Source organism: Phyllobates terribilis, unplaced genomic scaffold (genome assembly GCF_046119375.1).
Source record: "Phyllobates terribilis strain yellow unplaced genomic scaffold, ASM4611937v1 Scaffold_1__5_contigs__length_1240528914, whole genome shotgun sequence".
Taxonomy (NCBI): domain Eukaryota; kingdom Metazoa; phylum Chordata; class Amphibia; order Anura; family Dendrobatidae; genus Phyllobates; species Phyllobates terribilis.
This window is the reverse complement of record NW_027362761.1, coordinates 1212644489-1212670171: the sequence shown is the minus strand read 5'-3', so window position 1 is coordinate 1212670171 and position 25683 is coordinate 1212644489. Positions and strand designations below refer to the sequence as shown.

The following is a 25683-nucleotide window of genomic DNA, read 5'->3' as shown; positions in this document are numbered from 1 at the left end:
TGGAGATGATATAGCTTGTCTTCTGTGAATGACACAATAGCTTGTCTTCTCCTAACGAGAATATGGCTGGTCACTTGTTAATGATAACATTATTTATCTTCTTTGGATGAGAATATGGCTGGTCATGATTGGGTGAGAATATTAATGGTCTTCATTGGTTGAGAATATGGCAGGTACTTTATGGATTAGTACATGGCTGAGCTTGTGCGGGTGAGAATATTGCTGGTCCTCTGTGGATGAAGATATGGCTGATCTCTTTTGAACGATAACATGACTAGTTTTCTGTGAATGACAATATGGCTGGTCATCATTGGATTAGAATATGATTGGTCTTCATTGAATAAGAATATGGCTGGCCTTCTGTAGATGACGATATAGTTGGTCTTCATGAATGACACAATAGCTGGTCTTCTCCTAATGAGAATATGGCTGGTCACTTGTTAATGATGGAGAAAAGAATGGGTTTGATCTAGCTTCAAATTCATGATGAAATGGTATGTTTAAACATATTCTTTTATTGCAGATAATTAAAAAACACATAAAAATGTAAAAATATTGGTTCTCAAACAGAAAAAAGAAACCTCACAATGAAAGAGGTAAACTGAGGACAGAGGCCAAAAAACTGCTATTAGGACAAATAGACAAAGTAGCAAAACATAATGAAGTGATTGTAATGGGGGACTTCAACTACCCGGATATTGACTGGGAAACAGAAACCTGTAGATCGCAGAAAGGAAAAAGGTTCTTGACAAATATCAAGGATAATTATCTCTCCCAACTAGTGCAGGAACCAACGAGAGGGAAGGCCGTGTAGGACTTAATATTGACTAATAGGCCTGATAGAATAACTGAGGTACAGATAGGGGGGCACCTAGGTAATAGCGATCATAATATTATCAATTTCAAAATGCCCTTCAGTAGGGTTATCAATAAGGGAACAACAAAAACATTAAACTTTAGGAGGGCGAAGTTTGATCAGCTGAAAGAAAACCTTCAACTTATTGACTGGGACAAAGTTCTTAATCAAGGAAATACGAATAGTAAATGGGAAACCTTCAAAATAATTCTGAATACTCAGTGCGAGAGGTATATACCGTATGGGAATAAAAGGGCCAGAAATAAGAGGAAACCAATATGGTTGAATAAGAACGTAAAAGGGGCGTTAAATAGCAAAAAAGAGGCATTCAAGAGATTAAAACAGGAAAACAGCAAGGAGGCACTAATGTGTTACAAGGAAAAAACGAGAACCTGTAAAAAACAAGGAAGGAGGAAACAGAGAGACGTATTGCTAGGGAAAGTAGATCAAATCCCAAACTGTTCTTTACGTATATAAATAGTAAAAGGATTAAATTGGATAATATTGGACCGATAAAAAGTGAGGAAGGCAAAATCATAGAGAAAGATGAGGATAAAGCTAATCTATTAAATAAATTTTTTTCGACAACTTTCACAAAGGAAATCGAACTAACAGGAGAAATGAGAAGTGACAAGCTTAATCCTCCACTAAGTATGACAAATCTAACCCAAGCTGGGGTACAGAAACGCCTCAGTAACATTAAAATAAACAAATCACCAGGACCTGATGGCATACACCCACGGGTACTAAGGGAACTAAGTCATGTGATAGACAGACCGTTATATCTTATATTTAAGGACTCTGTTGAGACTGGGTCTGTGCCACTTGATTGGCGACAGGCGAATGTAGTGCCAATATTCAAAAAGGGAGCGAAAAGAGACGACGGAAACTATCGGCTGGTGAGTCTGACGTCCGTTGTGGGCAAAATTTTTGAAAGCTTCATTAAAGAGGCAATTACGGAGCATCTTGATGCTAATAATCTTTTAATCCCGAACCAACATGGATTCATGAGGAATCGCTCCTGCCAAACAAACCTGATTGACTTCTACGAGGAGGTGAGCTCTCGAGTAGATCAGGGGGAACCAGTGGATGTCGTGTATCTCGACTTCTCAAAAGCGTTCGATAGCGTGCCACATAATAGGTTGGTATACAAAATGAGAATGATGGGGCTGGGGGAAAATGTCTGCAAGTGGGTAGCTAACTGGCTAAAGGATAGAAGGCAGAGGGTGGTTATAAATGGAATATACTCAGATTGGGTAAGCGTCACTAGTGGGGTACCACAGGGGTCTGTACTAGGCCCAATGTTATTTAATATCTTTATTAACGACATAGTCAACGGGATAAATAGTAAAATATCAATATTTGCAGATGACACAAAGTTATGTAAAACAATTAATACAAAAGAGGACAGTGCAGACCTACAGAGGGATTTGGATAAGCTGGGTAGGTGGAGCATTAAATGGCAAATGAGGTTTAACGAGGAGAAATGTAAGGTCATACATATGGGAAGGAGAAATGGAAGTCACCAGTACTCACTGAATGGGAAATCATTGGGGAATTCAGAGATGGAGAAGGACTTGGGCATCTTGATTGATAGCAAACTAAATTGGAGTGCCCAAAGTCAGGCGGCTGCTGTAAGGGCAAACAGGGTAATGGGATGTATCAGAAGAGGTATAGCTGCAAAGGAGGAGAACATTGTTCTTCCACTGTACAAAGCTCTGGTCAGACCACACTTGGAATACTGTGCTCAGTTATGGGCCCCAATATATAGAAAGGATATAAATGAGCTTGAAAAGGTACAAAGGAGGGCAACAAAATTAATAAGGGGAATGGAGGGACTGCAATACCCAGAGAGGTTTGCAAAACTAGGACTATTCAGCCTGGAAAAGAGAAGGTTGAGGGGGGACATAATAAATGTGTACAAATATGTTAGGGGACAGTATAGAGACCTTGCCCGGGATTTGTTCAAAAGGAGGGATATTACGGTAACAAGAGGGCACTCACTAAGACTGGAAGAGAAAAGGTTTCAGCACCAGCATAGGAAGGGGTTCTTTACGGTAAGAGCAGTGAGAATATGGAATTCACTGAGTGAGGAGACGGTAATGTCGGATTCACTAAACCAGTTCAAGCGGGGACTGGATGCATTTCTAGATACCAGGCAGATTTCAGCATATACTTAAAAATAAAATAAAATAGTAGGTTGATACAGGGATTTATTCTGACTGCTGGTTTCAGAGTCGGGAGGGAATTTTTCCTCAGGTGAAGATTGGCCAAATCATTTGGGGTTTTTGCCCTCCTCTGGATCAACTTTAGCAATTACAGAACTAACAGGTCGAACTTGATGGACGCAAGTCTTTATTCGGCTTTACTAACTATGTAACTATGTAACCAGACACGTTTCAAATGATGAACATTCTTAGAATTTGGTATGAGTTGACTTTTTTAATGATAATATGACTCGTCTTCTATGGCTGGTCATCTTTAGATTAGAATATGAATGGTCTTCATTGGATGAGAATATGGCAGGTCCTTTGTGGATCAGTATATGGCTGATCTTGTGTGGATGAGAATATAGCTGGTCTTCTGTCGATGAAGATCTGGCTAATCACTTGTGAATGATAAGTTGACTTCTGTGGAGGAGAATCATCATTTGATGAGGTCATCATTTGATGAGAATATAATTGGTCTTTATCGGATTAGAATATGGCTGGTCTTCTGTGGATGAGGATATGGCTGGTCTTCTGTGGATGAGGATATGGCTGGTCTTCTGTGGATGAGGATATGGCTGGTCTTCTGTGGATGAGGATATGGCTGGTCTTCTGTGGATGAGGATATGGCTGGTCTTCTCTGGATGAGGATATGGCTGGTCTTCTGTGGATGAAGATATGGCTGGTCTTCTGTGGATAAGGATATGGCTGGTCTTCTGTGGATGAGGATATGGCTGGTCTTCTGTGGATGAGGATATGGCTGGTCTTCTGTGGATGAGGATATGGCTGGTCTTCTGTGGATGAGGATATGGCTGGTCTTCTGTGGATGAGGACATGGCTGGTCTTCTGTGGATGAGGATATGGCTGGTCTTCTGTGGATGAGGATATGGCTGGTCTTCTGTGGATGAGGATATGGCTGGTCTTCTCTGGATGAGAACATAGCTGATCTTCTCTGGATGAAAACATGACTGATCTTTCATGGATGAGAATATGGCTGATCTCAGAATGATACTATGGATGATCTTCAGTGGTTGAGAATAAGGCTTGTCTTCTGTGAATAAGAATATGACTAATCTGTGGGTGTTTTGGTTTCCTGTTGGTAAAACTTCATTACAGTTCCATGTGAAAAATGTAGCTTTCTTTTAAGGAGAATGTTGCATAGTCACATGAAGAAAAGAGTCCTTTTCCTTGTAGATAATGAGAATGATAAAGGAGAATTTCTCATACATTCATATATTTTAGAAAATTTTCGCGTTCTATTAGAAAGCTCTTAAAAAGGTCAAGGAATTGTCTACTTTTTGCAACTTCATAACTGGTGTCCTTTACAGATCAAAGTTTAATGAGATGCACCAAATCTATGACACGGCTTGAACCACCATGATCGTTTTGGTGCAGCTTCTGCGTCGTCTAATTTAATGCTGTCTAAACTGAAATCTGTCTCTGGCCTGAATCTTTCATGGAGCCCCCAACACTAGAGAACTGGTCATAAATCAGATTCTGTAGAGGGTCATGGGTCATAAGACTTTTATACAATCTGCTGCTAAATACAGAAGCTGTATGGAGAAATATCCTAAATGTTATTTATCTCATCCTTTGCAGCCGGCTCTACACCACATCCCAGGACTCGAGGTATGTCATATGTTGTCACCTTCCGTCTATCTGCTCCTTACTACTTTCAGACTCTAGTGCTAGTAGTTATCAGATGGGAAACTTTTGTCTTTACCATAAGGGTAGGTGCCATGAATGTCTTTTAGACTCCGGCTTACCTGGCAAATTTTGCTACAGGAAGACTCTTCAGGAAAAAGCCGGCGGTGTTTTTCTTGAAGTGTTGTCTTTGACGTTTTTTTAGTTTTTTTTTTCCCAATGATAACAGGATTTCTTTAAAGACAAAAAAACTCAGAGTTTCCAAACATTTTATAGGTTGTAAAGAACTGAAAATGGTCATTTGTTGAATTTGAAGTTGAGTTTGCTGCTTTGTAATGATATTTTAGCAGCTGCTCTCTTATTCCGATGAATTTTTCTGGCAGAAACCTTCCTCATTATGCCTTTATCTGCACAAACCCATCTGGGCTCTGTATCAGCCACAAATCTCTTCACAGTACGACGATTACACTTTAGTTTTCGTGAAATATCTAATGTTTACATAACTTGTCCAAGACATTGCACTATGTGACACCTTTTCAGCATCAGAGAGATCCTTTTTCTTTCCCATATTGCTTGAAACCTGTGGCTGTTCAGTAACGTGGAACGTCCTTCTTAAGTCTTTTTTTCCTATAATTGGGCTGAGCTTGAAAACTAATGATCACAGGTGGTTGAGATTGCTTTCAGTGATCCAAAGACCCTGAAACACAAACCACCCATGAGTAATGGGAAAAAGAAAAAAATTACATCTTTATGACACTTAAATCCAATTTGCATAATAATTTGTGCATTTTCATTTTTTATTACATTTATTGAGATCTTGATCAGGTGGGTTGTGGAGCGTACCCACCTGAACAAGACGTCATGTGCACATTTCCTTAGCGTAGCTGGTCACATAGCAAATACGGCAAAATTGCAGTATTTTTTTCCGAAAGTCAACTACAAAACCTGCAGCAAAGTCCATGCGTGTGCCAAAACTGCTTTATTCTGTGTTCGATTTTCCTTACATAGTTATGTGCATTATTTAAGATTACTTACATGTTATAAGTGCTGATCTTGTTTTTCATCAGGGAGAAGTCTCCGGTGTCCTCGGGGAGGTGAGACCTCTGATAAGTGCTATGTCTCCTCTTCTTCTGCTTGTACTATTCTTCAGATATTTACCCCTAGAGTCCATACACTGTTTAATTTGGTGGATGCCGCAAACAATTGATTGCGGGTCCACCGACCATTCCTAAAATGATGTCATAACCAAAGTATAGGTCATCGATACCTAAGTAGGGGCCAATCCACTGTGCATCTAGATTTTTTCCCTTGAGATTCCAACTAGATATATGTTTTTGAAACTTTTCCAAGCATCCCTGTTCAGACATTTCTTGTTTACTGAGCCACCATTGCCCATAATCATAAGTACGAAGCCCATGGATGTCTTTGATTGCATTTTTTTTTTTTTTTACATAAAAACATGTTTTTTTTTAATTTGGGCTTTATAAAAAAAAATTTTTTGAGCGTTCGGCTTCTACATTCTCTATGAAAACCGAAATAATGAGTCGGAGCTTAAGTTGGTAAGAGCACGTTCACACTGTGGCCATTTCACAGACAAAACCAAAGAAAAGATCAATGATTTGAGCATATACCCTAGAATAAGTAAATAGTAATAGTACATGTGTATAACATAGGGAACTTAGTTAATGTTATTTTGATTAAAAAAAGCATAAAAGCCATCCTACCACGACAAGGTGAACCCATCGCGACAGTCCTATCCTGTCTGTAGTATCAAAACCTTATGTTGTGTAAGCCGACCTCAATGTGAATTAGGGAAAAGCAGGATGGGGGCCCTACTGTTCAGACACCAGTCCATGCAAGTTGGTATACGTGCAGTGTAAGAGCACATTCACAGACAAAACCCAAGAAAAAAATACAGCAAATGAGCATTTATCTATAGTAAATAAGGTTATAGGAAGTTTCGCCCCCACCAGTTCACACCCAGCAATTTGCCTCCAGCAGTTCGCCCCCAGGTACATTTCGTCCCCACACATTTCGCCCCTATCATTTCGCCCCCAGGAAGATTCGCCCCCGCACATTTCGCCCCCGCACGGGGGCGAACTGGGGGCGATATGTGTGGGGGTGAGATGTGCGGGGCAAAACATCCTGGGGGCCAAATGCTGGGGCCGAAATGTGCAGGGGCGAAATATACCCGGGGGCGAACTGCTGGGGGCGAAACATCCAATTCCCAGTAAATAAATAAGTAAATAGTAATAGCTTCTACATCCTCTATATATCACAGTACATAGCTGACTGCAGAATGACCCACCTCTGAATCCTGCAGGGAGCTCCTTCTGACGGCAGTGTATAACCTTAGTTTCTTCTCTCCTGAATGATTTTCTGAGGTTGATTTATGGCCGTATCAAAAGTTAGCTCAACTCTGCTGTGGTCATAAATCAACTGAGAAGATTGCTTATGGGAAGAAAGATAAGGTTTATAGACCAGAACTTATTCTGCACTTTGCTATGTACTGTGATACTTAGAGGCTGCAGAAGGCAAAGTCCAAACAGTTCTACTGCAAGAATGCTTATCATCCAAAAATACTTGCAAATAAGGAAACAAATTCCCCCAAAGATGATCAAGTCCCTTAAAGGTAAAAGAACAAAACTGACCCTTATTCCAGCTGATATAACTTTGTCCGGCTTGGTGCCGCCACTGTCTTCTCCTGTAGTGGTGCTTATTTTGGTGGTGCTCCGCTCCGGCTCATAGAGGAGAAATTTGAGTGGGAGAAACTCACTTTTAGGCCATGGCCCCACTATCAGAATTTGGTCAGTATTCGGTCAGTATTTTTTCTCTGGAGTTGGAGCCAAAACCAGGTGAAGAACAATCAGAGAAAAGGTATAATAGAAACAAGTCACCAATTCTGCATTTATCACCCACTCCTGGTTTTGGCTCCCACTCCTGAGAAAAAATACTGACCGGATACTGATAGTGGGGCCGTGGCCTTATGATTTACATGTACCCTGGTATCTTATGGAAAATAGTTGTCCAGATGGAAAAAAACACAAAATGGGGGCCACATACAGATAACTCACTTTTATACAAGTGCGGGTAAATGAGAATAGCGCTCTGTACTAAATAGATAAAACACTACAGCCTTCACAAGTATAGGAGAAAAAGAATCATTTTTGCCGCTAATTTCTTAGAAAATTGTTAAAAACTTGGTGAAATTTAGGGCTTTTCTGACTTTGTTGTATGTGGCACGGAACCAGTGTGATGATGCAGCGGAACGCCTTCCCCTGAATTGCACGCAGTTATATTAATGTTGCCTTACTGCATGGCTTTCTGTGCCCGCTATGAGTCGTCTATGCCCTAGAAACAGAGCTTCACTTTTATACATCATTGTAGAAATATAAAGCTAAGTAGCGAGGATTTCATTATCGATTCTACTGGGCCAGCACTGCATTCGGCATGTTATCAATTCCTCCCTCAATCAGCAGACTCTGAACGGGCAGGGGCTGCAGTGGGATATTAAGTCAGACATCTACCAGGAAAGATGCAGAGTTGTGATTAAAAGCCAAAACAAAGAGAGGAACAATCAGAGTAAAAGTAGTATGGAAGCACGTCACCACTTCTGTATTTTTCACCCACTCCTGGTTGTGGCTTACAAATAATGAAGTAAAATACTCACCAAATACTCAATGTATGAACGTGGTCTTCATCCAAAGTATGAATGGAGACATGGATGAGCTTTAGAGGCTTCGTCTTCCATCAAGGTCACCACCGGGACTAATGTGGTGTTGAGGATTTTGTGCTGTAGGCCTTAGTTGTCCATAAGTTGCCCTTGTTCTTCATGACCCCGGCAGTCACTCGTCAGCATCGCTTGACCTCAAAACATTTGGCCAAGTTCGTCATTTATTTTGGCCAATTTGTAATTATTTCTTTGTTGCGTTTTCTGAGTTCTGGGATGAATATTTTGGACATATTATTGGAAAAAAATATGCAGAAACCAATAGTCATGTATTTACAACTCAGAAAGACTCTACCGCCTCCATCGTACACCTCAATGCTGAACTGCCCCATTTCCTGCCCATTGAAACAAACGCAAGGCATTATACGAGCCTCAACTGGGGTCATAGAAACGGCCTTATATAAGTACTCATAATAATTGTTTTTTTGCTTTTCTCTTCTTTTTATCTGTTTTCCACTCTTCCACCTTGGAAATGGCTCAGCTGCTTGTTCCTCGGTTCTTCACGGAGAAGCTTCTAGACTGGGTACTTTATGGCTATCTATATGCTTACAGCCTTCTGATCTCTGCTCCTCTTTCCTTTCTCTTTTGCTTAGTACTCACGTTAATGACTTAATGCAGTAACTAATTTGTCTGGGGTTTTTGCGTTGGATCGAGAATAACTCTTGGGACCCACCATCATGGTGCCAAGAGACCACAGTTTGGCCGGTGATGGTCCAAGAAATAAAAATAGATTATTTGGTAACCGCAATTAGAAATACATTTGGTCTGGGTCTGTTATCATCCTCTGGTCTTCAGCTGATGAGGATACAACGCTCTGTATCCAATGAGACCAGAAGCAGGAGATGAGTGTGAGCAGTAGCCAGCGACCAGGTCATAAAGACAACCTGCAATGTAGTACCACAGAGTATATTTGTTTGTTTGAACACATTTACAGCTCAAAATATTGGCAAGTTTTCCAGAACCCATATAGATACTGGAATGACTAAGAGGCACATATCTTGTCAGACATATGTTACGGCCATGTCTGAACTTTCTCCTACAATTTCTCCTTGTGTTGACTTTGACCTCCAGGTAACAACCCAGCTTTATGACTCTTCTCTCTGCCATCTTGCTCCACCGGCTAGCAGCCACTCCATGAACATAACACATGGGGCCCTGCATAAGTCTAGCTCCCTGTACAGGTATTTAAGGATAAAGGCCAGGGTTTCCATTCGACCAGCTAAATAGAGTGGCTTGTGCAAAAACTGTCTGTAGAAGCCCTATCTTGAGCTTGCAGGCTACCATGAGCAGAGCTCCATTTCAGTATACTACTATGTGGCACAGATCTTGATGTTTATGCTGCTTGGCAGCACCGAGCTTGTTTGCTATATTACTTGGAGGCACAGAGCTAGTTTTTTATACTACTTGGAGGCACAGAGCTAGTTTTTTATACTACTTGGAGGCACAGAGCTAGTTTTTTATACTACTTGGAGGCACAGAGCTAGTTTTTTATACTACTTGGAGGCACAGAGCTTGTTTGTTATACTACTTGGAGGCACAGAGCTAGTTTTTTATACTACTTGGAGGCACAGAGCTAGTTTTTTATACTACTTGGAGGCACAGAGCTTGTTTGCTATACTACTTGGAGGCACAGAGCTAGTTTTTTATACTACTTGGAGGCACAGAGCTAGTTTTTTATACTACTTGGAGGCACAGAGCTAGTTTTTTATACTACTTGGAGGCACAGAGCTTGTTTGTTATACTACTTGGAGGCACAGAGCTAGTTTTTTATACTACTTGGAGGCACAGAGCTTGTTTGTTATACTACTTGGAGGCACAGAGCTTGTTTGTTATACTACTTGGAGGCACAGAGCTAGTTTTTTATACTACTTGGAGGCACAGAGCTTGTTTGTTATATTACTTGGAGGCACAGAGCTTGTTTGTTATACTACTTGGAGGCACAGAGCTAGTTTTTTATACTACTTGGAGGCACAGAGCTTGTTTGCTATACTACTTGGAGGCACAGAGCTAGTTTTTTATACTACTTGGAGGCACAGAGCTAGTTTTTTATACTACTTGGAGGCACAGAGCTTGTTTGTTATACTACTTGGAGGCACAGAGCTAGTTTTTTATACTACTTGGAGGCACAGAGCTAGTTTTTTATACTACTTGGAGGCACAGAGCTTGTTTGCTATACTACTTGGAGGCACAGAGCTAGTTTTTTATACTACTTGGAGGCACAGAGCTAGTTTTTTATACTACTTGGAGGCACAGAGCTAGTTTTTTATACTACTTGGAGGCACAGAGCTTGTTTGTTATACTACTTGGAGGCACAGAGCTAGTTTTTTATACTACTTGGAGGCACAGAGCTTGTTTGTTATACTACTTGGAGGCACAGAGCTAGTTTTTTATACTGCTTGGAGGCACAGAGCTTGTTTGTTATATTACTTGGAGGCACAGAGCTTGTTTGTTATACTACTTGGAGGCACAGAGCTAATTTGTTATATTACTTGGAGGCACAGAGCTTCTTTTTATATTGCTTGGAGGCACTGTCACGCTAGGTGAGGGGAAGACCAAGTGTACAACGATGGGAAAAGGGGGGAAGCCCAACATCTAGGGAAAGGAAAAGTGGAGACCCCTAAGCAGGTCTAACAACACCCTGACTCCCCTACCATCCCTAAATAGGTTCTGCACCTATCGCCGAGCAGGATACGTAATCCCTAACTAACCCTAAAGCTAGGCCCTAGGTAGAGAGGGGAAGGGGTGAGCACTAGTCAGCCCCCACTGCAGCTAAAGACAAAATAGGAAAACAGACAAGAGGATACACTTAGCTTTGAGAAGACACTAGAGAGAAGATGACAACAATCCACCAAGAAACTCCAAGATGAAACTAGCCGATTGCTAGAGATCCAGTCCTGAGCAGAGGAAAATAGTTCTATCACCGGCGAGTCTCTGGAGACACTGACGGTTTTTATATATCAAGCAAGGGTGTGTCAATTAGCAGCAGAAGGTGGAGATCACTGCTGGGTCCTAGCGAAAGAAGGATACCACTACACTACAGAGATGAAAGGATCAAGAAGGTGTCTGCAAAGCCAAGCGCAGCGACCTTCTACAGCCAGATCCAGAACGACTGTCTATCAAACCTGATAAACCCGTGACAGGCACAGAGCTGGTTTGTTATACTACTTGGAGGCAAACAGCTTGTTGGTTATACTACTTGGAGGTATAGAGCTTATTTGTTATAATACGTGGAGACACAGAGCTAGTTTGTTACACTACTTTTAGGCACAGAGCTTGTTTGTTATATTACTTGGAGGCACAGAACTTGTTTGTTATACTATTTGGAGGTACAGAGCTTATTTGTTATACTACTTGGAGGCACAGAGCTTATTTGTTATAATACTTGCAGGCACAGAGCTAGTTTGTTACACTACTTTTAGGTACAGATCTTGTTTGTTATATTACTTGGAGGCACAGAGCTTGTTTGTTATAATACTTGGAGGCACAGAGCTAGTTTGTTATACTACTTTTAGGCACAGAGCTTGTTTGTTATATTACTTGGAGGTACAGAGCTTGTTTGTTATACTATTTGGAGGTACAGAGCTTATTTGTTATAATACTTGGAGGCACAGAGCTTGTTTGTTATACTACTTGGAGGCACAGAGCTTATTTGTTATACTACTTAGAGGTATGGAGCTAGTTTGTTACACTACTTTTAGACACAGATCTTGCTTGTTATACTACTTGGAACCACAAAGCTTGTTTGTTATACTACTTGGAGGCACAGAGCTTATTAGTTATAATATGTGGAGGCACAGAGCTAATTTGTTATACTACTTGGAGGCACAGAGTTTATTTGTTATACTACTTGGAGGCACAGAGCTAGTTTGTTATAATACTTGGAGGCACAGAGCTAGTTTGTTATACTACTTTTAGGCACAGAGCTTGTTTGTTATATTACTTGGAGGTACAGAGCTTGTTTGTTATACTATTTGGAGGTACAGAGCTTATTTGTTATAATACTTGGAGGCACAGAGCTTGTTTGTTATAATACTTGGAGGCACAGAGCTAGTTTGTTATACTACTTTTAGGCACAGAGCTTGTTTGTTATATTACTTGAAGGTAAAGAGCTTGTTTGTTATACTATTTGGAGGTACAGAGCTTATTTGTTATAATACTTGGAGGCACAGAGCTTATTTGTTATACTACTTGGAGGCACAGAGCTTATTTGTTATACTACTTGGAGGTATGGAGCTAGTTTGTTACACTACTTTTAGACACAGATCTTGCTTGTTATGCTACTTGGAACCACAAAGCTTGTTTGTTATACTACTTGGAGGCACAGAGCTTATTAGTTATAATATGTGGAGGCACAGAGCTAATTTGTTATACTACTTGGAGGCACAGAGTTTATTTGTTATACTACTTGGAGGCACAGAGCTAGTTTGTTATAATACTTGGAGGCACAGAGCTAGTTTGTTATACTACTTTTAGGCACAGAGCTTGTTTGTTATATTACTTGGAGGTACAGAGCTTGTTTGTTATACTATTTGGAGGTACAGAGCTTATTTGTTATAATACTTGGAGGCACAGAGCTTGTTTGTTATAATACTTGGAGGCACAGAGCTAGTTTGTTATACTACTTTTAGGCACAGAGCTTGTTTGTTATATTACTTGGAGGTAAAGAGCTTGTTTGTTATACTATTTGGAGGTACAGAGCTTATTTGTTATAATACTTGGAGGCACAGAGCTTGTTTGTTATACTACTTGGAGGCACAGAGCTTATTTGTTATACTACTTGGAGGTATGGAGCTAGTTTGTTACACTACTTTTAGACACAGATCTTGCTTGTTATACTACTTGGAACCACAAAGCTTGTTTGTTATACTACTTGGAGGCACAGAGCTTATTAGTTATAATATGTGGAGGCACAGAGCTAATTTGTTATACTACTTGGAGGCACAGAGTTTATTTGTTATACTACTTGGAGGCACAGAGCTAGTTTGTTATATTACTTGGAGGCACAGAGCTTGTTTGTTATACTAATTGGAGGCACAGAGCTAATTTGTTATATTACTTGGAGGCACAGAGCTTGTTTGTTATACTACTGAGGCACAGAGCTTGTTTGTTATATTACTTGGAGGCACATAGTTTATTTGTTATACTACTTGGAGGCACAGAGCTTGTTTGTTATACTAATTGGAGGCACAGAGCTAATTTGTTATATTACTTGGAGGCACAGAGCTTGTTTGTTATATTACTTGGAGGCACAGAGCTTATTTGTTATACTACTTGGAGGCACAGAGCTTGTTTGTTATACTAATTGGAGGCACAGAGCTAATTTGTTATATTACTTGGAGGCACAGAGCTTGTTTGTTATATTACTTGGAGGCACAGAGCTAGTTTGTTATATTACTTGGAGGCACAGAGCTTATTTGTTATACTACTTGGAGGCACAGAGCTTGTTTGTTATACTAATTGGAGGCACAGAGCTAATTTGTTATATTACTTGGAGGCACAGAGCTTGTTTGTTATACTACTTGGAGGCACAGAGCTTATTTGTTATACTACTTGGAGGCACACAGCTTATTTGTTATCTTACTTGGAGGCACATAGCTTGTTTGTTATCTTACTTGGAGGCACAGAGCTTATTTGTTATACTACTTGGAGGCACACAGCTTATTTGTTATCTTACTTGGAGGCACATAGCTTGTTTGTTATACTACTTGGAGGCACAGAGCTTGTTTGTTATATTACTTGGAGGCACACAGCTTATTTGTTATCTTACTTGGAGGCACATAGCTTGTTTGTTATATTACTTGGAGGCACACAGCTTATTTGTTATCTTACTTGGAGGCACACAGCTTATTTGTTATCTTACTTGGAGGCACAGAGCTTATTTGTTATACTACTTGGAGGCACAGAGCTTGTTTGTTATACTAATTGGAGGCACACAGCTTATTTGTTATCTTACTTGGAGGCACATAGCTTGTTTGTTATATTACTTGGAGGCACACAGCTTATTTGTTATCTTACTTGGAGGCACATAGCTTATTTGTTATACTACTTGGAGGCACAGAGCTTGTTTGTTATACTAATTGGAGGCACAGAGCTTATTTGTTATCTTACTTGGAGGCACATAGCTTGTTTGTTATATTACTTGGAGGCACACAGCTTATTTGTTATCTTACTTGGAGGCACACAGCTTATTTGTTATCTTACTTGGAGGCACAGAGCTTATTTGTTATACTACTTGGAGGCACACAGCTTATTTGTTATACTAATTGGAGGCACAGAGCTTGTTTGTTATACTAATTGGAGGCACAGAGCTTGTTTGTTATACTACTTGGAGGCACAGAGCTTATTTGTTATACTACTTGGAGGCACACAGCTTATTTGTTATCTTACTTGGAGGCACATAGCTTGTTTGTTATACTACTTGGAGGCACAGAGCTTGTTTGTTATACTAATTGGAGGCACAGAGCTTATTTGTTATCTTACTTGGAGGCACATAGCTTGTTTGTTATATTACTTGGAGGCACACAGCTTATTTGTTATCTTACTTGGAGGCACACAGCTTATTTGTTATCTTACTTGGAGGCACAGAGCTTATTTGTTATACTACTTGGAGGCACACAGCTTATTTGTTATACTAATTGGAGGCACAGAGCTTGTTTGTTATACTAATTGGAGGCACAGAGCTTGTTTGTTATACTACTTGGAGGCACAGAGCTTATTTGTTATACTACTTGGAGGCACACAGCTTATTTGTTATCTTACTTGGAGGCACATAGCTTGTTTGTTATACTACTTGGAGGCACACAGCTTGTTTGTTATATTACTTGGAGGCACACAGCTTATTTGTTATCTTACTTGGAGGCACATAGCTTGTTTGTTATATTACTTGGAGGCACACAGCTTATTTGTTATCTTACTTGGAGGCACACAGCTTATTTGTTATCTTACTTGGAGGCACAGAGCTTATTTGTTATACTACTTGGAGGCACAGAGCTTGTTTGTTATACTAATTGGAGGCACACAGCTTATTTGTTATCTTACTTGGAGGCACATAGCTTGTTTGTTATATTACTTGGAGGCACACAGCTTATTTGTTATCTTACTTGGAGGCACATAGCTTATTTGTTATACTACTTGGAGGCACAGAGCTTGTTTGTTATACTAATTGGAGGCACAGAGCTTATTTGTTATCTTACTTGGAGGCACATAGCTTGTTTGTTATATTACTTGGAGGCACACAGCTTATTTGTTATCTTACTTGGAGGCACACAGCTTATTTGTTATCTTACTTGGAGGCACAGAGCTTATTTGTTATACTACTTGGAGGCACACAGCTTATTTGTTATACTAATTGGAGGCACAGAGCTTGTTTGTTATACTAATTGGAGGCACAGAGCTTGTTTGTTATATTACTTGGAGGCACAGAGCTTATTTGTTATCTTACTTGGAGGCACATAGCTTGTTTGTTATATTACTTGGAGGCACATAGCTTGTTTGTTATACTAATTGGAGGCACAGAGCTTGTTTGTTATACTAATTGGAGGCACAGAGCTTGTTTGTTATATTACTTGGAGGCACAGAGCTTATTTGTTATACTACTTGGAGGCACACAGCTTGTTTGTTATACTAATTGGAGGCACAGAGCTTGTTTGTTATACTTATTGGAGGCACAGAGCTTGTTTGTTATATTACTTGGAGGCACAGAGCTTATTTGTTATCTTACTTGGAGGCACATAGCTTGTTTGTTATACTAATTGGAGGCACAGAGCTTGTTTGTTATACTAATTGGAGGCACAGAGCTTGTTTGTTATACTAATTGGAGGTACAGAGCTTATTTGTTATACTAATTGGAGGCACAGAGCTTGTTTGTTATCTTACTTGGAGGCACATAGCTTGTTTGTTATCTTACTTGGAGGCACATAGCTTGGTGGTTATACTACTAGGAAATACTAGGAGACAGACCTTGACACAGATGTTGGTGATTATACCACCAGGTGACACATACATGTTACATATAGTTTGGGCTATTTTCCACGCCTCTGAAGTTTGGTCTGAACCACTCGCTATTTTCAGAGCCCTCTTGCACTCTCTGTCTCTTCTAGGCAGGCTCATTTTCTCATCAGTCTCTAGCTGGCCCCTTTCCCCTTGTTGGGTAATATTATTGACTGCTGCCCCCTGAGCTGGCTTTGATCTGTTGCACATTGTACCTAACTACCAGCCTTTGCATCTGATTTGACAAAGCTCCGCTATTCTATACCCAGACCCCCGCAAAGAGGCGCTTGTGCAGGTTATGCCCATATAAACCATGCAGGTGGTTTCCTAGCCCACTACCTATAAGGGCTGTATTAAGGTGCCCAGTGACTTAAAGGCATAGTGTCCACATTACTTTAAGTAAAGGTCCAGACCAGTGCCACAATATAAAACTAGCCAAACTGTACTCAGATTGTCCAGTTACTGCCCTGGATTAACCTAACAATAGAGTTCAAGGGTATTTGTTCTGCAGGGGTTGTAGTGATACATCTCAGTCCAATCCCTTTACAGCTTAATAAAACATCCCATGAAGACCGTATGTGACATGCACTGTAATGATGGTAGAACGTGATTTCTGTGCATGTAATTCTTCAGTCTTGTACTAATAGATGATGTCCTAAAATACTTAACTGCTTGGCTGTGATTTACCTAATATTCAGATGTGATAAATGTTTCAAAACCGCAATAAATCTTTGCAAAAAAAACGATCTCTCATCTCTCACAGGCAAGCTCAGTTTCAAGTGATTGCTCGGCATAGTGACTGCTCATTTCAGAAGCTAAGCCAGCCTTCTTCTTTGTCTGTACATTGGCTGTGACGGAGAAGGGGACTGGCTTAGCTATTGAAATAACCAGTTAGCCAACCCCCTTTATTACTGTGGTCAGGTGCTGTCATGTGGAAAATTGGAATGGGACCCAGTACTGGAGTTTGTCACTGAAAATCAGTGCACCTTACAGATGTAAGGCATATGATAACCATTAAATTTAGTCATCGGTTGGACCTCTGCCGATCGTCAGATGCACATCTACCTTGAATGAAGTGGTGGTCCTGCCTGTGCTCTGTCAGGCCATATAATGTCTTTGAGATTGCTGGAGATATCAAAGGGCAGACCAGTGGTCATGTCAACACCATCAAAGTCATACATTTCATGAAGGTGCGTCCTACGGGCCAGCTGTGGGGTCCAGTGGAGAGGGCTAGCCTCAGTGCACGTTGACGTTAGCCGATTTGACCTGCAGAAAACTCTCTTCGTGCACCATGAAAATGAGGATAGGCTGACAGGTCATGTAACCCTCCTGGGATAGACTGGGAATAACAGGTGGGACATATTTGGGAGCTATGGTGGTATATATTATACCAGTAGGGGTCCCATTCTGAGTCTCTCCATGAGGTCCCGTCCTGTGCTCGCCCTGCAATATACTTCTATAGGGGGTAACTTTGATTTTGTGTTTTCTTTCCCTCCAGACAGTGGACACAGATACAGATCTGCCATATCCTCCTCCTCAGAAGAGCGCCAATGTGTATATGATTCCCCAAGGAATAAAGCCCATTCTGCAGAGAACTGCTATCGAGGTGAGTTCTCATGTATACACAAACACGGGGCGCTGAGGGATCCCATATGGAAGGCTCACACTTTTCTATAGGGAGTCACTAGATGAGGTGTTTGTAGGTTTACTGTATACACGTCCATGTATCTTCTTGAGGTCTCCAGACATCACTGGAGAAGCAGATATGCTTCTCAATAGGACACATTCTGATGTCCAGAAAAAATTATTGGTCCGACCAATGCACGGACTGGCTGTGGGTCTCCTGACCCGAGCGTGACCGCTTCATAGAAATATAGGAATCTCTCATTATTCTGTATGGAGGACTATGTGGGGCCCATTATACTATATGGAGGACTATGTGGGGCCCATTATACTGTATGGAGGACTATGCGGGGCCATTATACTGTATGGAGGACTATGTGGGACCCATTATACTGTATGGAGGACTATGTGGGGCCATTATTCTGTATGGAGGACTATGTGGGGCCATTACACTGTTTGGAGGACTATGTAGGGCCCATTATTCTGTATGGAGGACTATTTGGGGCCCATTATACTGTATGGAAGTCACCATACTTTGCCGGGGGAGTTAAGGGGGGATACAGTAGGATCATCATACCATGAATGTGGAGGGTACTGTGGAGGAATTCACTGTGAAGGGTATCATAAAAGTTTGGGGGGCACTTTTTTTGACATCATACTTTATTATCTGCATTATTCAAGGTTTTTTATCCTTTGTTATTACCTATTTAAATTAGGCCACCGCTCTCACATAACATATTATATTATTCCAATATGCTAAGATCCTTTCAGTAAAATGTACTTTGTTCCTGAGAGTTTGTCCCCTTTGAGTTTGTTTCCATATGAAAAGATTCATCGTTATATTTGGTGATGAGAAAAAACTTTCTCAATTGTAGACTTTTTTTTTTTTTATAAATATGAAGGTTGGCTGTGACTTTGTCCTAGCTTTTAATATTGGCCCATTGTGTATTTGAGTTTCACATCCCCTCTTTACATCATGGTGTGGCCTGGACGCAACACGAAGGGTCCTCCATAATGAAAATACAAATTTGCATTTATGCTATTGATACCTTGAGATATTCGAAGGGGGAATGAGTCAAAATGACCTTCTGATCGGGACGTAAGGGGCTCATTTAGGAAGTACGATTCTCAAGCATTAGTATGGCTAACCTACGCTCTCCAAATGGAAAAGGGATCTGTCCTTGCAACTGATTCACATGGGGCTAGGTGATAAATGTATGATTGATGGGGGTCCAACCACTGGGACCCGACTGATCACGAGGACAATGCTCCTTAGTCTTTGTATGAATGAAGCAGTAGGGCTTATCCGTGACCACTGCTCCATCAACGTCTATGGCTTTGTGGAAATGGTAGTGCGCATGTGTAATCACTGCTTCCATAGAGCAGGCATACGCACCACCACTCCAATCACACTGGGACCCCAACCGATCATACATTAATCACCTCCCTGCCTGGGTGATAAACTTTGTTCATGGTACAACCCTTCTATAACCCCCATAAGGCATCCCCCGGGGGCCCCTGAAGAGGAGAAATCCATCCTCATAGGTCCCATTTCCCATTGCTATTGGTTCAAAGCATTGTACAGAAAAAGTCCAAAAATGGTTGTTTTCTTCCCGAAACACTGCCACACCTTTCCAAGAGGTTGTGTCTGGGATTGCAGCTTAGCTTCAATGGAGTGAATAGGTTTGAGCTGCAATACTGCATACGACCTGCGGACAGGTGTGGCGCTGCTTTTAGATCAAATCAGTCTTGTTTTCTAACTCTGAATTGCACTATTGGCAAATGGGAGGGTAGACAATTGGCCCAAAGGTCATCACCAATCATGGGCCCAATCCCATCTATGGGCACCGCTGCTCCCCCTTGTGTTTGGAGTATCAGATCGCACATGGCTTTTTGAGTAATTAGTCTCCCCGGTAGGTGCATTGTGGAAAAGCCATGAATATATATGATTATGTATATATGTATGTGTTATCACCGGATCCCGATACATTGATCTCATTGTGCTCTCGTTAAATCAGCTTGTTACTTTATATGAGACATTTAACAACTTTCCCCCTCACTCCCGGTGGGTATGATGATGAGCTGATGCCCGATATTACATAAAACCCTTTTAAACCTGAGATTTCGACCACTCTGTCGGCAGGTTCTGGCATGGGGTCTGAGGAACCTTAAAAGCTACCAGCTGGCCGGCGTGACATCCCCCAGCCTCATTGTGGAGTGTGGCGATGAAATGATCCAGTCTTGCGTTATTAAAAATGTCAAAAAGAATCCCAACTTTGATGTGTGCGTCCTCTTCATGGAAGTGGTAAGAGCCTTAATACAGTAAACAGATTTTCCTCCCCGACCCTCGAGTCGTAAGAAGAGGCCCAGGTGCTTGTAAAACGCACTTGGCCTGGATTCAGCTACTTTTATAAGCCGATATTCCAGAGGTGCGAGAGAGCTCGCACGTGTTTCTTATATTACGGGGCTGAATGAAAGCTGTCTATCAGCAGCTGGAAACCAGGATTATTATCTGTAAGGACTGGTGCAACCACGTAGAACGCGATAGTCCGAGAGTGGGCAGGAACCCTTCTTTCTAGGACTGAAGGACATGAGTCTGGAGTGGGTAGGCGCCATATTTTCTGTGTCTTTGACTGGGAAAACTTTTTTTTAGCTTCATTTTTGTAACAGCAATGTATAAAATATACAATCTACCTAATTCTGTCAAAATATAAAATAATAACATTTTGGAATTATCCCTAAAAATCAACCACTTGATTACAATGTATCCTAATATTAAAGTAGATATAAAAAAAAGCTGAAAATTGTCCCATCGGACAATTGCATCAGTGTCAAAATGGAAAATATCTGATAAAATTCAGAATTCATCTCTTATCACAAAATTATGGAAAATAAGTAAAAATATTGTTTTTTGAGATCTGAGGAATAATTGTTTCACTAATTCTGCGGGGCAAAAAGCTTCAAGTCACTTATATTTCTATCAGCTGTGATATGTAACAGTGTTGCACAATAGGTAAATATTTTTTGCTAATTATGAGATGAGCTTTCTCCTCTACTTCCTCTTCTTTGGGAGGAGCTTTCTCCTCTGCTTCCTCTACTTTGGGAGGAGCTTTCTCCTCTGCTTCCTCTACTCTGGAAGGAACTTTCTCCTCTGCTTCCTCTTCTCTGGGAGGAGCTTTCTCCTCTGCTTCCTCTTCTCTGGGAGGAGCTTTCTCCTCTGCTTGCTCTACTCTGGGAGGAGCTTTCTCCTCTGCTTGCTCTACTCTGGGAGGAGCTTTCTGCTCTGTTTCCTCTACTCTGGGAGGAGCTTTCTCCTCTGCTTCCTCTACTCTGGACGAAGCTTTCTCCTCTGCTTCCTCTACTTTGGGAGGAGCTTTCTCCTCTGCTTCCTCTTCTCTGGGCGGAGCTTTCTCCTCTGCTTCCTCTACTTTGAGAGGAGCTTTCTCCTTTGTTTCCTCTACTCTGGGAGGAGCTTTCTCCTCTGCTTCCTGTACTCTGGGCAAAGCTTTCTCCTCTGCTTCCTCTACTTTGGGAGGAGCTTTCTCCTCTGCTTCCTCTACTCTGGAAGGAACTTTCTCCTCTGCTTCCTCTTCTCTGGGAGGAGCTTTCTCCTCTGCTTCCTTTACTTTGAGAGGAGCTTTCGCCTTTGTTTCCTCTACTCTGGGAGGAGCTTTCTCCTCTGCTTCCTCTACTCTGGGCAAAGCTTTCTCCTCTGCTTCCTCTACTTTGTGAGGAGCTTTCTCCTCTGCTTCCTCTACTCTGGGCGGAGCTTTCTCCTCTGCTTCCTCTACTCTGGGAGGAGCTTTCTCCTCTGCTTCCTCTACTCTGGGAGAAGCTTTCTCCTCTGCTTCCTCTACTCTGGAAGGAGATTTCTCCTCTGCTTCCTCTACTCTAGGAGGAGCTCTCTCCTCTGCTCCTTCTAATCTGAGAGTAACTTTCATCTCTGTTCCCTCTACTCTGGGAGGAGCTTTCTCCTCTGCTCATTCTACTCTGGGAGCACCTTTCTCCGTGCTTCCTCAACTCTTGGAGGAGCTTTCTCCACTGCTCCTACTCTGGGAGAATCTTTCTGCTCTGCTCCTTCTAAACTGGGAGAAGCTTTCTGCTCTGTTCCTTCTACTCTGGGAGGAGCTTTCTCCTCTGCTCCTTTAACACTGGGAGGAGCTTTCTCCCCTTCTGCCTCTACTCTGGGAGGAGCTTTCTCCCCTTCTGCCTCTACTCTGGGAGGAGCTTTCATCTCTGCTTCCTCTACTCTGGGAGAATCTTTCCCCTCTGCTCCTTCTACTCTGGGAGGAGCTTTGTCCTCTGCTCCCTCTACTCTGGGAGGATCTTTCTCCCCTGTTTCCTCTACTTTGGGAGGAGCTTTCATCTCTGCTCCCTCCACTCTGGGAGGAGCTTTTTCCTCTGCTCCCTCTCCTCTGGGAGAATCTTTCTTCTCTGCTCCTTTTACTCTGGGAGGAGCTTTCTCCTCTGCTCCTTCTACTCTGGGAAGAGCTTTCATCTCTGTTCCCTCTTCTCTGGTAGAAGCTTTCCCCCCTGCTCCCTCTACTCTGGGAGGAGCTTTCTCCCCTGCTCTCTCTACTCATGGAGGAGCTTTTTACCCTGTTTCCTCTACTCTGGGAGGAGCTTTCTCCACTGCTCCTTCTACTGTGGGAGGAGCTTTCTCCACTGCTTCCTCTACTCTGGGCGGAGCTTTCTCCTCTGCTTCCTCTACTCTGGGCGAAGCTTTCTCCTCTGCTTCCTCTACTCTGGGAGAAGCTCTCTCCTCTGCTCCTTCTAATCTGTGAGGAGCTTTCATCTCTGTTCCCTCTACTCTGGGAGAAGCTTTCTCGGTTGCCTCCTCTACTCTGGGAGGAGCTTTCTCCTCTGCTTCCTCTACTCTGGGAGGAGCTCTCTCCTCTGCTCCTTCTAATCTGGGAGGAGCTTTCATCTCTGTTCCCTCTACTCTGGGAGAAGCTTTCTCGGTTGCCTCCTCTACTCTGGGAGGAGCTTTCTCCTCTGCTTCCTCTACTCTGGGAGAAGCTTTCTCCTCTGCTTCCTCTACTCTGGGAGAAGCTTTCTCCATTGCCTCCTCTACTCTGGGAGGAGCTTTCTCCTCTGCTTCCTCTACTCTGTGAGGAGCTCTCTCCTCTGCTCCTTCTAATCTGGGAGGAGCTTTCATCTCTGTTCCCTCTACTCTGGGAGAAGCTTTCTCGGTTGCCTCCTCTACTCTGGGAGGAGCTTTCTCCTCTGCTTCCTCTACTCTGTGAGGAGCTCTCTCCTCTGCTCCTTCTAATCTGGGAGGAGCTTTCATCTCTGTTCCCTCTACTCTGGGAGAAGCTTTCTCGGTTGCCTCCTCTACTCTGGGAGGAGCTTTCTCCTCTGCTTCCTCTACTCTGGGAGAAGCTTTCTCGGTTGCCTCTACTCTGGGAGGAGCTTTCTTCTCTGCCCCTCTGCTCTGGGAGAAGCTTTCTCCTCTACCCCCTCTACTCTGGTGGGAAGTTTCTACTGTGCCCCCTCTACTCTGAGAGACGTTTTTATTTTCTGCTCTCTTTACAAATAACGTTTGTATGAGTTGCCAAGATGACCATGTGAAGGGAAGTGACAACTACTCTGAGCATATTTTTGTGCCACATGTTGTCATTCTTTACATGTAGAATGTAATGTAATTTTGTAGAAGACATGTTTTAGAATGTTCTTCATAAAGTAGAAATAAGTCAATTAATATCTTTTATCCCTGTTGTTTAGAGGCTACCCAGAGAAGATCTTTACTGTCCTCCCATCATTGTGAAGGTGATTGATAATCGGCAGTTTGGACGAAAGCCTATAGTAGGACAATGTACCATTAACTCGTTGGAGGAGTTTCACTGTGATCCCAATTTGGAGGAAGTCGATATTGATGAAGGAATGGCAGGTATAAGATAAAGACCCTTTTATATAAGAAATCAAAGCAGTCATTTTTCTTATTTCAAATAATTAATGGAAGCTAATTCCAGTGATGATGAACCTGGATATTGACATATTGAGTTTTGTGTTTAGAGGATATTAGCACATGGACACTTACTGAAGGTGATCGCTCAGCATGGGAATTATGTCCATAGACGTGGCAACCAAAGGAGCTTGATCAGACCTCTTTGGTTTTAGGGTTATGTTACTTGATGAAGTTATTATTATTATTATTTATTGTTATATCGCCATTTATTCCATGGCGCTTTACATGTGAAAAAGGGGTATAATACAAGAACAATTACAATAATCTTGAACACAATGTGACAGCGACTGGTACAGGAGGAGCGAGGACCCTGCCCGCGAGGGCTCACAATCTACAAGGGACGGGTGAGGATACAGTAGGTGAGGGTAGAGCTGGTCGTGCAGCGGTATGGTGGAGCCAGGGTTACTGCAGGTTGTAGGCTTTTCGGAAGAGGTGGGTCTTCAGGTTCCTTTTGAAGGTTTCCACGGTCGGCGAGAGTCTGATGTGTTGGGGTAGAGAGTTCCAGAGTAGGGGGGAAGCATGGGAGAAATCTTGTATACGGTTGTGGGAGGAGGAGATAAGAGGGGAGTAGAGCAGGAGATCTTGTGAGGATCGGAGGTTGCGTGCAGGTATGTAACGGGAGACTAGGTCGGAGTTCAGTCTGTATGAAAGTGAAGCCTGTTACTTGGGGTACAGGATAATGACACGAGGGGTACATGATAATGACACTGACACTTGGGATATAAGATGAGAACTCTGTCACTTGGGGTGCAGGATAATGATTCTGACACTTAGGGTTCAGAATAATGGCACTGACACTTGGGGTTCAGGGTAATGATACTTGGAGTGTAGTATAATGACACTGATATACTAACACTTGGGGTACAGGACATAGACACTGAATTTTCTAGAGTCTTTTCCCCTGATCAGGGCTTCTGCGTCTCCGGTGCCTGGGATGATGAAATACTGGTAGATTTACAGGATATATTTTGGATTTTTATGAAGCGAGGTCTGCTCTGTGAATCAGTTATGTTCCATCTCTTGTAAATTCCTTATAACTTTTACACTTGATTCTATTTTCGATGTGTGTGATATAAGTTTCATACAAATATATCTCCTTCATAAAGTATTATATTCACCGACACCTAACTAATAGGAAAGTGCTGATCTGATGACTCCAGATGATTTTTGACCAACTTGAGATTTTCGAGGTATCTGGTGTGTTCTCAAGGAACCTTCAAGGAAGGAAGCCAGGAGTGAGAAAACATTATACTAAATGCTTCTGGGCCCCTGAAACTATTTATGGCCAGCATAAAGAGGACATTAATGGCGTTTCATTGGAGGTCCAACCTCTGTGCGGCGACAATGAGTTGGTGGCAGTAAGGGGTAACTTTTTCATTTTTCGAAATGGCAAAGTAAAACAGAATCTGAGATTTGCTAGAATCCAAGTCAAACCTTGCATTACTTTTCGTGGATGCTGGAGACTCCGCTGGACCAGTCGACCCCTTCGCCTCTTGTCATAACCTTCAACATGTCTCGCACATAAAAAGTGACATATCAAATATGGTCTCTGTCGCCGCCGCTCATAGGGTTGGTACGAACTTTGGCACAGTGTTCTCCGAAGCCTTTGTCTTTACCTTGGCAGCGTGCCAACATTTACACGTCTGTACGACCCGTTTTCTTTATC

At 42.0% G+C, this 25683-nt stretch overlaps 1 protein-coding gene across 8 annotated transcripts in view; it reads left to right on the top strand.

The window, feature by feature from the left end:
* DYSF (dysferlin) overlaps positions 1 to 25683 on the top strand; it is a 680318-nt gene that overhangs the window by 553735 nt on the left and 100900 nt on the right. For 6 of the 8 annotated variants that reach the window (XM_073649582.1, XM_073649538.1, XM_073649547.1 and 3 more), the window contains 6 exons: positions 4663 to 4692; positions 5775 to 5801; positions 8919 to 8960; positions 17925 to 18032; positions 20193 to 20354; positions 23774 to 23939. In XM_073649582.1, the coding sequence (XP_073505683.1) occupies positions 4663 to 4692; positions 5775 to 5801; positions 8919 to 8960; positions 17925 to 18032; positions 20193 to 20354; positions 23774 to 23939 (535 nt within the window). The remainder of the gene's footprint in view (positions 1 to 4662; positions 4693 to 5774; positions 5802 to 8918; positions 8961 to 17924; positions 18033 to 20192; positions 20355 to 23773; positions 23940 to 25683) is intronic. The other 2 variants (XM_073649556.1, XM_073649573.1) reach the window with 1 other exon arrangement.